Raw genomic sequence first — 13,860 nt, forward strand, 5'->3', positions numbered from 1 at the left:
GAATCAACTTACCCACTTGACATTGGACAATTGAAAAACGTCAACCTTCCAAAACAAACGTTCGCCATCTTCGAATCAATAAACGTGCTGTTTGGATAATCCCGGTTGTTTAAACGTAATTTTCCCGAAAATAAACCAAAAACTATGGCTATTAGTTTATTGAATCCGAAAGCCGAAGTGGCGAGAGCCGCCCAGGCATTGGCGGTGAACATCTCAGCCGCCAAAGGTATCCAGGAAGTGATGAAAACTAACCTCGGCCCCAAAGGAACCATGAAAATGTGAGTCACATGCTACTGATTTTTCCATTTTCTCTGTAATTACTATCATTTGTTGTCTCAGGTTTATTTCAAATTTACTTGGATGGTAGGAAATTTAATTCTCACCAGTTTTTAGTTCATTCATTTTATTGCCTTTTGTATTAATCAAAGCTATCAGGAGCTGTGTACTGGGCACTGGGACTTTGAGTGGGTGGTTGTCCAAAAAGAGCATTTATGTTCAACAGGGAGATCTACACGGTGCAGGGTAGTTCAAATTATTTGTAGGGTACTTAAAGGGTGGATAGTACAGAGTGATTGGTTGAATTTTGACAACCCCCCTTCCTGAATTTTGATTTTACCAAAAAACGTTAGGTCTTTAGGCCTACTTTTAAATACAATGACCAACTTTTTATCCAATATTTGAATTCTATGTCAAGGACCCTAGCCGTTAAGGTGCTAAAAGATGATTACAGTCCTTACAAGGAAACCACGCCCTGAAAAGTATGTAAAATTGACAAAAATCAAGGTTATCTCAAAAATGATATCAGTTAACATCATTCTGACACTAAATTTGCATTTCTGAAGTCCAAATTAGTTTATAATTGAAATTTCACTGAGATAGTACCAATATGGTGCTTAACAAGGTGCCCTAAAAAAAACAGTAAATTTGACACAATTTTGGTGCACTTTACCATAAAATCGCTAATAACTCTTTATTTTAAACATTCAGTATAGACACATTAGAGGACCCTGTATAGCCAATAAATGGGATATCACATCACGTTAAGGCTAAGTTGCCTCCTTCGGCCGCTAGAGCGCGCTAAAGTTGGTCGTTTCATTTCGTACTTTTTTGTAAATATCTCGAAAACAATTCAGTTTACAAACTTGAAATTTTCACTAATTTAATCATTAAAATGTAATTTACCACAATCATAAAAAGTGAAAAACAAATCCATTACAAGGAAGTTTTGTTAAAATAAAAATATTACTTTTCAAAAAAAGATAAAAAACACTAATTGAAGGTCATTGTTTTCATAATTTGGAAGAGAAGTATAGGTTTGATGTCTTTCAATGTTTTTTCCTCACACTTTGTGTCAAGAAAAAAAATTGCCTGGAAACTTATCTTAAATTTAGATTTGAATAAAAAATAAATTCATGACACTCAAATCAGTTTTGGGCATTAAGGTATGCACAATTAATTGAAAGCACAGTAAAATTGTATCATGTGATGTGTGTGATTATAATATTTTGTTGTGAAAATAAAACATCACTTGTAATAAAAGTGCAGCACACCCTACTAAAATGGGCATATTTGATTGGTGTCAAGTGTGCACAACAACCAACAAAGTGTGCAGTTGGCCTAAAATGTAAAGTCCTATGCTGTCAAAATGACAATTCTAGATTGAGCTATAAACGTTAAATTGTCATTAGAAGGTTGGATTTTAATTTAAAGCTTTTGACTTAAATTTATAGCTGTCCTCATCCATACACAAAATGTGATTTTTTTAAGTAAAATATCTCAAAAAGGGCTGCTTAAATCAACTTTTAACTTGTATCTTTGCTTATATCTTCTTAGGTACTTTTAAGAACAATCATTTTAGTGTAAAGATTCATACAGTAGAGCTGTAAATCTGACTTTTATTACTATGCAGTAAATAATCTATTTGTGCAATTTTACACTGTTTACCTGCTGCTGCCAAATGTCATTTTTGCCCCTCTTTGTATTTCCTTTTAACCAGTTTTTAGTTTTTGAGTAAATATTTTACTTTACTAGGAAAATTTGACTTGTAAATTACCAGTAAATTATTGGTAATTTTAATTTACAAATACTGTGTTTCTGGCAGTTCAAATTTTGAAGTGTTTTTCTGGTTATTTTATAGGAAATTTAATGAGGATTCCAAAAATATGTTTAAAACACTCATTTTCTTACTCCAAGTGTGTTTTACAAGCAATTTTCTCCCTGACTGTCCTTTCAAACTGGGTTTCTGGGAGTCCAAACTTTGACACCACTTTTTTCCCTGACTGTATCAAATTTTATTATATTATATTGTTTCTTCATGTTCTTGGATAGGAAATTTAATGAGGATTCCAAAAATGTGCTTAAAACACTCATTTTCTTATTGCAAGTGGGTTTTACAAGCGATTTTCTCCCTGACGGTCCTTTCAAACTGGGTTTCTGGGAGTCCAAACTTTGACACCACTTTTTTTTCCTGACTGTATCAAATTTTATTATATTATATTGTTTCTTCATGTTCTTGGATAGGAAATTTAATGAGGATTCCAAAAATGTGCTTAAAACACTCATTTTCTTATTGCAAGTGGGTTTTACAAGCGATTTTCTCCCTGACTGTCCTTTCAAACTGGGTTTCTGGGAGTCCAAACTTTGACCACTTTTTTTCCTGACTGTATCAAATTTTGTATTGTTTCTTCATGTTATTGTATAGGAAATTTAATGAGGATTCCAAAAATGTATTTAAAACACTAATTTTCTTACTCCAACTGGGTTTTACAGGTGATTTTTTCCCTGACTGTCCTTTCAAACTGTGTTTCTGGCAGTTCAAACTTTGACACCGCTTTTTTCCTGTACCAAATTTTGTATTCTTTCTTCATGTTATTGGATAGGAAATTTAATGAGGATTCTAAAAATGTGCTTAAAACTGTTATTTTCTCACTCCAAGTGAGTTTGACAAGCAATTTTGTCTGTGACTGTTAAACTGTGCTTTTAGAAGTTGCATAAAATAGAGTTTAGAAAAGTTTTCTTGCAGTATTTGGTACAAAACGTGTGTCTGAGATTTATGACAGTTGTCACGTGACTGCCAAATTATCTTCCAAAAACCACGTGATATTTGTGACTAATGTGAAACCTGTCAAAATTAACTGACTATAAATATTGCAAGAATTACAGTTTGCGAAAAAATACGTGTTTCTGAGATTTTTCTGATCATAAAAACATATTATTTGTCATAATTTAAGCATAATAAAGGAAAGTGACAAAAGTTGAAAATGCTAGGCTAGAAAAGGCTACATTTTCATTAAAAATAGATATAAAATTGTTACTCATTTGGTACAAGAATCACTTTGTCAGATTCATTCATTTATTCTATAATCCGTAAACCAAAATCTCTAAAAAAATAAATAATTCAAAATAGCCTTTTATTCAGTCTTTATTTTTCAGGATTTTATTGTGACAATATTGACTGAAAATGACTTAAATGAAATTAGTGACAGCCATGACAGGAAATTGATATCTTTCAAGCAAATTTCATTTAGACCCATAAATTTGCTGGTCAAATTGAGTTGGTATATTTTCCTGTGACACTGAATTTTACTTTTTCAATTTTACTTTACCTTACCAGTAAATACTAGTTTTGCCTAACTAAATTCAAATTACTAAAACAAAATAAGGGTCAAATATGACTTCTGATAATCAACTTTCCGTTATAGGTTGGTGTCTGGTGCAGGTGACATCAAAATAACCAAAGACGGCAATGTCTTGCTGCACGAAATGCAAATTCAGCATCCAACCGCGTCTTTGATCGCTCGAGCTTCTACTGCTCAAGATGATATGACAGGTCAGTTACGTTTACACATTTTTAAACATGTCGCGTGTAAATTTTGCATATAATTCACCCAGTAAGACAAAAAAGAAACAATATTGTTTAGCTGCATTATTAAGCTGCGTACAGACATGCAACAGAATACGGTAACGTAACACTTTAGTGTGTCAAGTTTGGACGGTGTATTTTGCCGTCACATGTTTGCAAATCTGAACGAGAATGCGTACAATGCAGGGTTTGTTGCGTTGTTATGAACTGATAAGACAATCAATGACATCATGTCTTCGTTGCGCAACAACAAATATTGCGTTACTATGTTCTGTTTGGCACATCTGTACGCGCCTTTACAGTCAAGAAAATTGTATGTTACCTCCAGGTGATGGCACTACATCTACTGTTCTTCTAATTGGTGAGCTTTTAAAGCAAGCTGACATTTACGTAGCTGAAGGGTTGCACCCCAGACTATTAACTGAAGGCTTTGACAAAGCAAAGAACAAAGCTTTGGAGGTGCTGGACCAAATTAAAATCCCTATTGAAATCAACAAGGAAAATCTACTGAATGTTTGCAGAACCAGCTTGAGAACGAAAGTAAACTGATTGTATTTCACTTTTTGGTATAAAAAGTGTTAAATTCCACATCTTAGGTTCATCAACAACTGGCCGATGTTCTGACTGACGTGTGCGTAGATGCCGTGCTTGCAGTAAGACCGAAAGACGGCAAGCCGGCCGATTTGCACATGGTCGAGCTGATGCAAATGCAGCACAAGACTGACACCGATACTTCCTTGGTGAAGGGCTTAGTTTTGGATCACGGTGCACGTCATCCTGATATGCCGAAACGTTTAGAAAATTGCTACATTTTAACTTGTAACGTCAGCTTGGAGTATGAGAAGAGCGAGGTCAATTCCGGGTTCTTTTATAAAACAGCAGAAGAAAGGGAGAAAATGGTAAGCGCAGTTTTTTTATATAATAATTTGCATTATGACGACTGATTCTGTGTTGAGAAAATGTACCATTTCCATGAGAATGCACGAAAGTGCCCATTTTCGGTGCTCTGTTTTTAACTGGTGAAAATTGATAAAAACGTGTTATTTCTTGCATAAAATCCATTTTTTTTTAAGAGTCTGGTGTGTTAGATTACTATCCAATATGGAATGATTTTATGGTACTCAAGTTTGCAGCAAAAATCGGTTTCGAAAATTTTTGGCGTTGCAAATACCCGTGCGTCACAAAAGCTACGTCATTTATAATCATATGAATCAAATCAAGTTTTCGTCAACAAACGTGTTGTGTTCATATTATAGAAAAGGACGTGTCTAAAGCTTCGTCACGTTTAAAATTTTGCGTGTATTGTCAGTCAGAAAGTAGAGATCTTAAAACATCCTCATACCAAAGCAAATCAAAAATATCTTGACCGAAATAACATTTTTTTATTTATGAGAGGTCTCCGTTTGGATCATAGAATTCCGTCTAAATTTGAAACCTAATTTATTTACCAAAATTCGCAGAGATGTATCATCAATATGTAGTATTTATTTAACTTTAAGCTCTTGATTTAGGTTCTGGATGGTTACATGTTTCTCTAAAATAAATACAACAAATTAAAAATTCAATAAGACATTCTGAGTGATGCTGTAGTATCTCATATCTCATTTTCAGGTTGCAATCCACTTATTTTATTTTAAACTCGCTGGAAAACATTTTAGACGCTTATTTTATTTTTCTAAGACATTTTTATGAAAAATCTATAATGCAACCCAAAAATCTCAGTCTTTGGAAACAATGAAATGTTAATAGATGTTTCTTACAAAAGTAGATATATTTTACTATTATTAACATACTATCCTTGTACATATCATATAATGTATTTCGAACATCCATTTTAATGCTTTCAGATAAATCAGTGGTCTTGGCCCGTCAATAACATCTCGATTTACGTTTTCTAGGTGAGAAAATCATAAGATTACTTGCTTGTTTTTTCCGAATCGAATAAACAGTTTTGCGGGAAATTTTCAAAGCAGCTACAACCTTCTAGTATCAAAAAAAATACATCAGTAAGAATATGTAAGGTCTTAAAATTTCTTATTTTCTTCCTGAACAGATGATAAAGCTTCTAAAGGTCCTCCATTGCTTTTTTCCAATTCAAAATATTCACAAAGTTAAGAATTAACTGCTGGGCTTGTCTGTGGAGAATTTTTCCAGGCATTTTCTAAAAAAATACTGTAATAGTAAGTAATTCCGAATTTAGGAAAAACCAAATGGCTAAATAAAAACCATAATAGACACTCCCACTTTTTTTTCAAAACAGGTTAGTAATTATGCCAATTTTGGTTAGATCGTGACAGCCGACATAAAAAAAATAAAAATATTAATAATAATATTCTGAAAGTACTTACAGAATGTTAAAAGCGTAGAAACAATAGCTCTTAAAAGAACTGTGGTGGTGTGGTAAGTAGAAAACTTTATAAATGATTAACAACACAAAGAAACGGAAAAGAATTAATAGTAAACAAATCAAATAAATTTCAATGGTTTTCAAACTGACAATAACTGAAATAGAAGCGCTAATCAGTAAATGTTTTTTTTGAAAGACATTCACTTAGATATTTACCCTTTCTGAAAGTGAACCATAGACAAGGATGAAGTCAATAATGCATGTCTACTTCTAAATCACAAGGGGATGACGCACGGGTAAACTCAGTCCGCGAGAACAGTAGATATTTCAATTGTTTTGAACCACCCTATACTAAATATTTGATATGTTTATTCAACTTTTTGATCTTTCTCTTCTGAAGCTCTAGACTGGCAATTTTTAACTTGTAGGTGTTAGCCGAACGCGAATTTATCGATCAAAGAGTAAAGAAAGTCATAGAACTGAAACGTCAAGTGTGTGCCGGTACAGACAAAACCTTCGTCCTAATCAACCAGAAGGGAATCGACCCCATGAGTTTGGATCAGCTGGCTAAGGAAGGTATTTTTGAAACATCCAGTCACATTCTGTTTAACTTACTGAAATTGAAAATAAAAAGGAATTATTGCCCTGAGACGGGCTAAACGCCGTAACATGGAACGTCTAGCTTTGGCTTGCGGTGGCGTGGCCGTGAACACCTTCGACGACCTGACCCCGGCTGCTCTTGGTTATGCCGGCGAAGTTTACGAACACGTACTTGGCGAAAACAAGTACACTTTTGTGGAAAAGTGCAAAAATCCTCAGTCTGTCACCATTCTAATGAAAGGTCCCAACAAACATTCGTTGCAGCAAATCAAGGATGCTATCAGGGATGGATTGAGGGCCATCAATAACGCTATTGAGGACAAGGCGGTTATTCCTGGTAAGTTTTTATTTAAAACATTAAATTAAGTGGAGTAGTGAGTGTAAATATTTTACTTTACCAGAACAAATTTGACCGGTAATCTACAAATTCGGTATTTTTTGGCATTTTTCCTCTCCAAGTAGGTTTTACATGCGATTTTGTCCCTGACTGTCTTTTCAAACTGTGTTTCTGACAGTTCAAACTTTCACACCGCTCTTCTCCTTGATTGTACCAAATTTTGTGATGTTTTTTCAGGTTATTGGATAGGAAATTTAATGAGGATTCCAAAAATGTGCTTAAAACAGTAATTTTTTCTGTCCAAGTGGATTTTACAGGCGTTTTTGTCCCTGACTGTCTTTTCAAACTGTGTTTCTGACAGTTCAAACTTTCACACCGCTCTTCTCCCTGATTGTACCAAATTTTGTGGTTTTTTCGGGTTATTGGATAGGAAATTTAATGAGGATTCCAAAAATGTGCTTAAAACAGTAATATTCCCTCTCCAAGTGGGTTTTACAGGCGATTTTGTCCCTGACTGTCTTTTCAAACTGTGTTTCTGTCAGCTCAAACTTTGACACTGCTCCTCTCCCTGATTGTACCAAATTTTGTGGTGTTTTTTCAGGTTATTAGATAGGAAATTTAATAAGGATTCCAAAAATGTGCTTAAAACACTCATTTTCCCTCTCCAAGTGGGTTTTACAGGAAATTTTATACCTGACTGTCTTCTCAAACTGTGTTTCTGACAGTTCAAACTTTCACACCGCTCTTCTCCCTGATTGTACCAAATTTTGTGGTGTTTTTTTCGGGTTATTGGATAGGAAATTTAATGAGGATTCCAAAGATGTACTTAAAACAGTCATTTTTCCTCTCCAAGTGGGTTTTACAGGCGATTTTATCCCTGACTGTCTTTTCAAACTGTGTTTCTGTCAGTTCAAACTTTGACACCGCTCTTCTCCCTGATTGTACCAAATTTTGTGGTGTTTTTTCAGGTTATTAGATAGGAAATTTAATAAGGATTCCAAAAATGTGCTTAAAACACTCATTTTCCCTCTCCAAGTGGGTTTTACAGGCAATTTTATCTCTGACTGTCTTTTCAAACTGTGTTTCTGGCAATTCAAACTTTCACACCGCTCTTCTCCCTGATTGTACCAAATTTTGTGGTGTTTTTTCAGGTTATTGTATAGGAAATTTAATGAGGATTCCAAAAATGTGCTTAAAACAGTAATTTTTCCTCTCCAAGTGGGTTTTACAGGCGATTTTGTCCCTGACTGTCTTTTCAAACTGTGTTTCTGTCAGTTCAAACTTTGACACCGCTCCTCTCCCTGATTGTACCAAATTTTGTGGTTTTTTCGGGATATTGGATAGGAAATTTAATGAGGATTCCAAAAATGTGCTTAAAACAGTAATTTTCCCTCTCCAAGTGGGTTTTACAGGCAATTTTATCTCTGACTGTCTTTTCAAACTGTGTTTCTGGCAATTCAAACTTTCACACCGCTCTTCTCCCTGATTGTACCAAATTTTGTGGTGTTTTTTCAGGTTATTGGATAGGAAATTTAATGAGGATTCCAAAAATGTGCTTAAAACAGTAATTTTTCCTCTCCAAGTGGGTTTTACAGGCGATTTTGTCCCTGACTGTCTTTTCAAACTGTGTTTCTGTCAGTTCAAACTTTGACACCGCTCCTCTCCCTGATTGTACCAAATTTTGTGGTTTTTTCGGGTTATTGGATAGGAAATTTAATGAGGATTCCAAAAATGTGCTTAAACAGTAATTTTCCCTCTCCAAGTGGGTTTTACAGGCAATTTTATCTCTGACTGTCTTTTCAAACTGTGTTTCTGTCAGTTCAATCTTTGACACCGCTCCTCTCCCTGATTGTACCAAATTTTGTGGTTTTTTCGGGATATTGGATAGGAAATTTAATGAGGATTCCAAAAATGTGCTTAAAATAGTCATTTTCTCACTTCAAGTGGGTTTTACAGGCGATTTTGTCTCTGACTGTCCTTTTGAACTGCTTTTGTGTCAGTTCAAACTTTGACACCGCTTTTCTCCCTGATTATACCAAATTTTGTAGTGTTTTTTCTGGTTATTGGATAGGAAATTTAATGAGAATTCCAAAAATGTGCTTAAAATAGTCATTTTCTCACTTCAAGTGGGTTTTACAGGCGATTTTGTCCCTGACTGTCTTTTCAAACTGTGTTTCTGACAGTTCAAACTTTCACACCGCTCTTCTCCCTGATTGTACCAAATTTTGTGGTTTTTTCGGGTTATTGGATAGGAAATTTAATGAGGATTCCAAAAATGTGCTTAAAACAGTAATTTTTCCTCTCCAAGTGGGTTTTACAGGCGATTTTGTCCCTGACTGTCTTTTCAAACTGTGTTTCTGTCAGTTCAAACTTTGACACCGCTCCTCTCCCTGATTGTACCAAATTTTGTGGTTTTTTCGGGTTATTGGATAGGAAATTTAATGAGGATTCCAAAAATGTGCTTAAAACAGTAATTTTCCCTCTCCAAGTGGGTTTTACAGGCAATTTTATCTCTGACTGTCTTTTCAAACTGTGTTTCTGTCAGTTCAATCTTTGACACCGCTCCTCTCCCTGATTGTACCAAATTTTGTGGTTTTTTCGGGATATTGGATAGGAAATTTAATGAGGATTCCAAAAATGTGCTTAAAATAGTCATTTTCTCACTTCAAGTGGGTTTTACAGGCGATTTTGTCTCTGACTGTCCTTTTGAACTGCTTTTGTGTCAGTTCAAACTTTGACACCGCTTTTCTCCCTGATTATACCAAATTTTGTAGTGTTTTTTCTGGTTATTGGATAGGAAATTTAATGAGGATTCCAAAAATGTACTTAAAACAGTAATTTTCTCACTTCAAGTGGGTTTTACAGGCGATTTTGTCCCTGGCTGTCTTTTCAAACTGTGTTTCTGGCAGTTCAAATTTTCACACCGCTCTTCTCCCTGATTGTACCAAATTTTGTGCTGTTTTTTCAGGTTATTGGATAGGAAATTTAATGAGGATTCCAAAAATGTGCTTAAAACAGTAATATTCCCTCTCCAAATGGGTTTTACAGGCGATTTTGTCCCTGACTGTCTTTTCAAACTGTGTTTCTGTCAGCTCAAACTTTGACACTGCTCTTCTCCCTGATTGTACCAAATTTTGTGGTTTTTTCGGGTTATTGGATAGGAAATTTAATGAGAATTCCAAAAATGTGCTTAAAACAGTAATTTTTCCTCTCCTAGTGGATTTTACAGGCGATTTTGTCCCTGACTGTCTTTTCAAATTGTGTTTCTGGCAGTTCAAACTTTGACACTGCTCTTCTCCCTGATTGTACCAAATTTTGTGGTTTTTTCGGGTTATTGGATAGGAAATTTAATGAGGATTCCAAAAATGTGCTTAAAATAGTCATTTTCTCACTTCAAGTGGGTTTTACAGGCGATTTTGTCTCTGACTGTCCTTTTGAACTGCTTTTGTGTCAGTTCAAACTTTGACACCGCTTTTCTCCCTGATTATACCAAATTTTGTAGTGTTTTTTCTGGTTATTGGATAGGAAATTTAATGAGAATTCCAAAAATGTGCTTAAAACAGTAATTTTCCCTCTCCAAGTGGGTTTTACAGGCGATTTTGTCCCTGACTGTCTTTTCAAACTGTGTTTCTGTCAGTTCAAACTTTGACACCGCTTTTCTCCCTGATTGTACCAAATTTTGTGGTGTTTTTTCGGGTTATTGGATAGGAAATTTAATGAGGATTCCAAAAATGTGCTTAAAATAGTCATTTTCTCACTTCAAGTGGGTTTTACAGGCGATTTTGTCTCTGACTGTCCTTTTGAACTGCTTTTGTGTCAGTTCAAACTTTGACACCGCTTTTCTCCCTGATTATACCAAATTTTGTAGTGTTTTTTCTGGTTATTGGATAGGAAATTTAATGAGGATTCCAAAAATGTACTTAAAACAGTAATTTTCTCACTTCAAGTGGGTTTTACAGGCGATTTTGTCCCTGGCTGTCTTTTCAAACTGTGTTTCTGGCAGTTCAAATTTTCACACCGCTCTTCTCCCTGATTGTACCAAATTTTGTGCTGTTTTTTCAGGTTATTGGATAGGAAATTTAATGAGGATTCCAAAAATGTGCTTAAAACAGTAATTTTCTCACTTCAAGTGGGTTTTACAGGCGATTTTGTCTCTGACTGTCCTTTTGAACTGCTTTTGTGTCAGTTCAAACTTTGACACCGCTTTTCTCCCTGATTATACCAAATTTTGTAGTGTTTTTTCTGGTTATTGGATAGGAAATTTAATGAGGATTCCAAAAATGTACTTAAAACAGTCATTTTCCCTCACCAAGTGGGTTTTACAGGCGATTTTGTCCCTGGCTGTCTTTTCAAACTGTGTTTCTGGCAGTTCAAATTTTCACACCGCTCTTCTCCCTGATTGTACCAAATTTTGTGGTGTTTTTTCGGGTTATTGGATAGGAAATTTAATGAGGATTTCAAAAATGTACTTAAAACAGTCATTTTCTTTCTCACTCCAAGCGACTTTAATAAACAATTTTATCTCTGACTGTCAAATAGTTCTCAAAAGTTGCAAAAATCAGGCTTTAGAAAAGTTTTCTTGCAGTATTCGATACAAAGCGTGTTTCTAAGATTCATGACAGTGGTCACGTGACTGCCAAGCTAAATTACCTTCGAAAAACCATGTGATATACCATGTGACACACAGTTTTCGATGAGTGTTTATGACAGTTATTTTGACAATTCTCGATTTGTAAATGTAAATTACAAATTGTTTTTTACAGCATTAATGACAGCCATGACAGAAAAATGATTTCTTTCAAGCAACCAAATTGGAATTTTTTTGGTAAAATTTTCTGACGCTGAATTTTACATTTCCAATTTTACTTTACCTTCCTGGTAAATAACCAGTCACGGTAAAAGTCGATCAACACAAATTTTTTTCATTTTAACTTTGTGGAGAAGAATTATTGTAACTTTGTATTTTTTGCTTACACTTATATCAAATTAACCTTTAATTTGACGCGTTTAGGCGCTGGCGCTTTTGAGATAGCCGCCAACAAGGAACTACTAAAATGGAAGGACACTGTTAAGGGTAAATCTCGTTTAGGAGTGATCGCGTACGCTGAAGCTTTGCTGGTCATTCCCAAAACTTTGGCAATTAATTCCGGATTCGATGTTCAAGTATGATTATACGTTCACACGTGCAAAAAATAACACGGTAATTTATTGGTGTCATTTTATTGAAGGAAACTATCGTGAAGCTTCAGGAAGAAAGCCAGATTAGCCCCGAACCGATCGGTTTGGATTTGACTTCTGGAGAAGCGGTCATTCCCAAAGACGCGGGAATTTTCGATAATTATTTGGTTAAAAAGCAAATTGTCCATTCCTGTTCGGTGATTGCGAGCAATTTGCTTTTGGTGGATGAAATTATGAGGGCTGGAATGAGCAGCCTCAAGGGCTAATTTTCATTTTTTATTTAAATATTAATTCACAAGCGAATGACATTTTGGCTTTTTTAACTACTTATTAATTAACTTAGTAATGAAATATAATGTTGCAGTACTAAAAGCGGTTTTTATTTGTACCCAGGTTATTTTATAATTATTTTGACAAGTTACAAGAAATTAAAACTTTATTTGAAAGTGACTTTTGGGGCACATTATTTTTTTTATTCCATTTTTGTCTTCCCATCAATTGTCTATTCCTGTAATTTCAGTCAGTAAATGCATTTTCCACCACTCAGTTCAGTGAAGGTTATGTTGCTGAGAAGTACTATTAACTTTATCCAGGATTTTTTCCCTTTACCAGAAAATGTTGTGTGTGCAATGCACCTTTTTAAGAAAAATGCTCAACATTCTGTAGCCCAGAATTGCCATACTAAACTGAAACTAAAACTGTCAGTATTGTTGTTTATTATCTACACACAGTCAATCTTAACATTCTCCTATTACAGGGTTTTTATTCAATTTTCAGCTGTAATTGGTGATTCTGAAATGTTGTAACACCGAAAGTTGTTATAACAGCCCTTACAAATTTAATACACATCATAAACCATAAGAAAATGCTTCCTTAGTTTCATGAATTAAAAATTGTAGGTATGGCATTGGACTTTAAAATACGTTTTCCGTCTACGCGGGGTTTCTCCCACATTTCTGGGGCAAAATGAGCCTAAAAAAAAACATACATTTACAACTTTATTCAACAAAAAGTAACCATTATCCAAACCTCACATAAGCATGAAAAATCTGTGGGTTGCCAATTGTGTCTTTTCATTTTAATGGTCCATTCTTCCCTCCTCTTTAGATCCCTTGGAAAGGACTTCATTAAAAATCCTTTTTTTCTAGAATTGCTACAGCCGACTGCAGCACATCCAGGCATTTCAAAAGTGACTTGAATTTTACTTATTCAAATTAATTGAGGATGAATGAGCATTTTGCACTAGTGACTTATTCTACACTATCACAAGCATTTAGGCACTATTTATAGCTTGTAAGGCTTATAATTATTTGTTGCTAAACTAAAACATACCATAATACCCACAGACAGTTGACCTTTCAATTTATAAAGCTTTTGTATCTATTCAACTTAACATATTAAATAGTCAATGTAGAAACTTAACATTCTTTATAAACTCACCAGCCTCAAACCAACACAGAACACAACATTTATGTTTTAATAAAAAGTTAGGTTAGGTTAAGCATTTGACAATTTATCACGTGACACTAGTTCGTT

General features: G+C 34.6%; 1 protein-coding gene and 1 long non-coding RNA gene across 2 annotated transcripts; one reads left to right on the top strand and one right to left on the bottom strand.

Annotated features, from left to right (window-relative positions):
- The first annotated feature begins 38 nt into the window (after nucleotides 1-38).
- CCT6 (chaperonin containing TCP1 subunit 6) lies at nucleotides 39-12,696 on the top strand. Its single transcript, XM_081975092.1, has 8 exons — nucleotides 39-278; nucleotides 3,702-3,829; nucleotides 4,191-4,402; nucleotides 4,459-4,761; nucleotides 6,638-6,785; nucleotides 6,844-7,146; nucleotides 12,158-12,309; nucleotides 12,375-12,696. The coding sequence occupies exons 1-8, from the start codon at nucleotides 145-147 to the stop codon at nucleotides 12,588-12,590; spliced, it is 1,596 nt and encodes a 531-aa protein (XP_081831218.1). The 5' UTR covers nucleotides 39-144; the 3' UTR covers nucleotides 12,591-12,696.
- A 327-nt stretch (nucleotides 12,697-13,023) lies between these two features.
- On the bottom strand, nucleotides 13,024-13,834 carry LOC145726144 (uncharacterized). The gene is made up of 2 exons (XR_014177500.1): nucleotides 13,354-13,834; nucleotides 13,024-13,296 (listed from the first exon to the last, which is right to left on the bottom strand). It is a non-coding gene; the product is annotated as an uncharacterized LOC145726144 (long non-coding RNA).
- Between the last annotated feature and the right edge of the window lie 26 nt (nucleotides 13,835-13,860).

The sequence above is a fragment of the Ips typographus genome, linkage group LG3 (genome assembly GCF_016097725.1).
Source record: "Ips typographus isolate SLU linkage group LG3, UJ_Ityp_2.0, whole genome shotgun sequence".
Classification (NCBI taxonomy): domain Eukaryota; kingdom Metazoa; phylum Arthropoda; class Insecta; order Coleoptera; family Curculionidae; genus Ips; species Ips typographus.

Bases quoted from the DNA above. Each gene is read 5' to 3' on its own strand.
- CCT6 (XM_081975092.1), top strand. From the start codon at position 145: ATGGCTATTAGTTTATTGAATCCGAAAGCCGAAGTGGCGAGAGCCGCC. The intron at 3,830-4,190 runs GTCAGTTACGTT...TGTTACCTCCAG, and splicing joins TGCTCAAGATGATATGACAG to GTGATGGCACTACATCTACT. The intron at 7,147-12,157 runs GTAAGTTTTTAT...TGACGCGTTTAG, and splicing joins GGACAAGGCGGTTATTCCTG to GCGCTGGCGCTTTTGAGATA.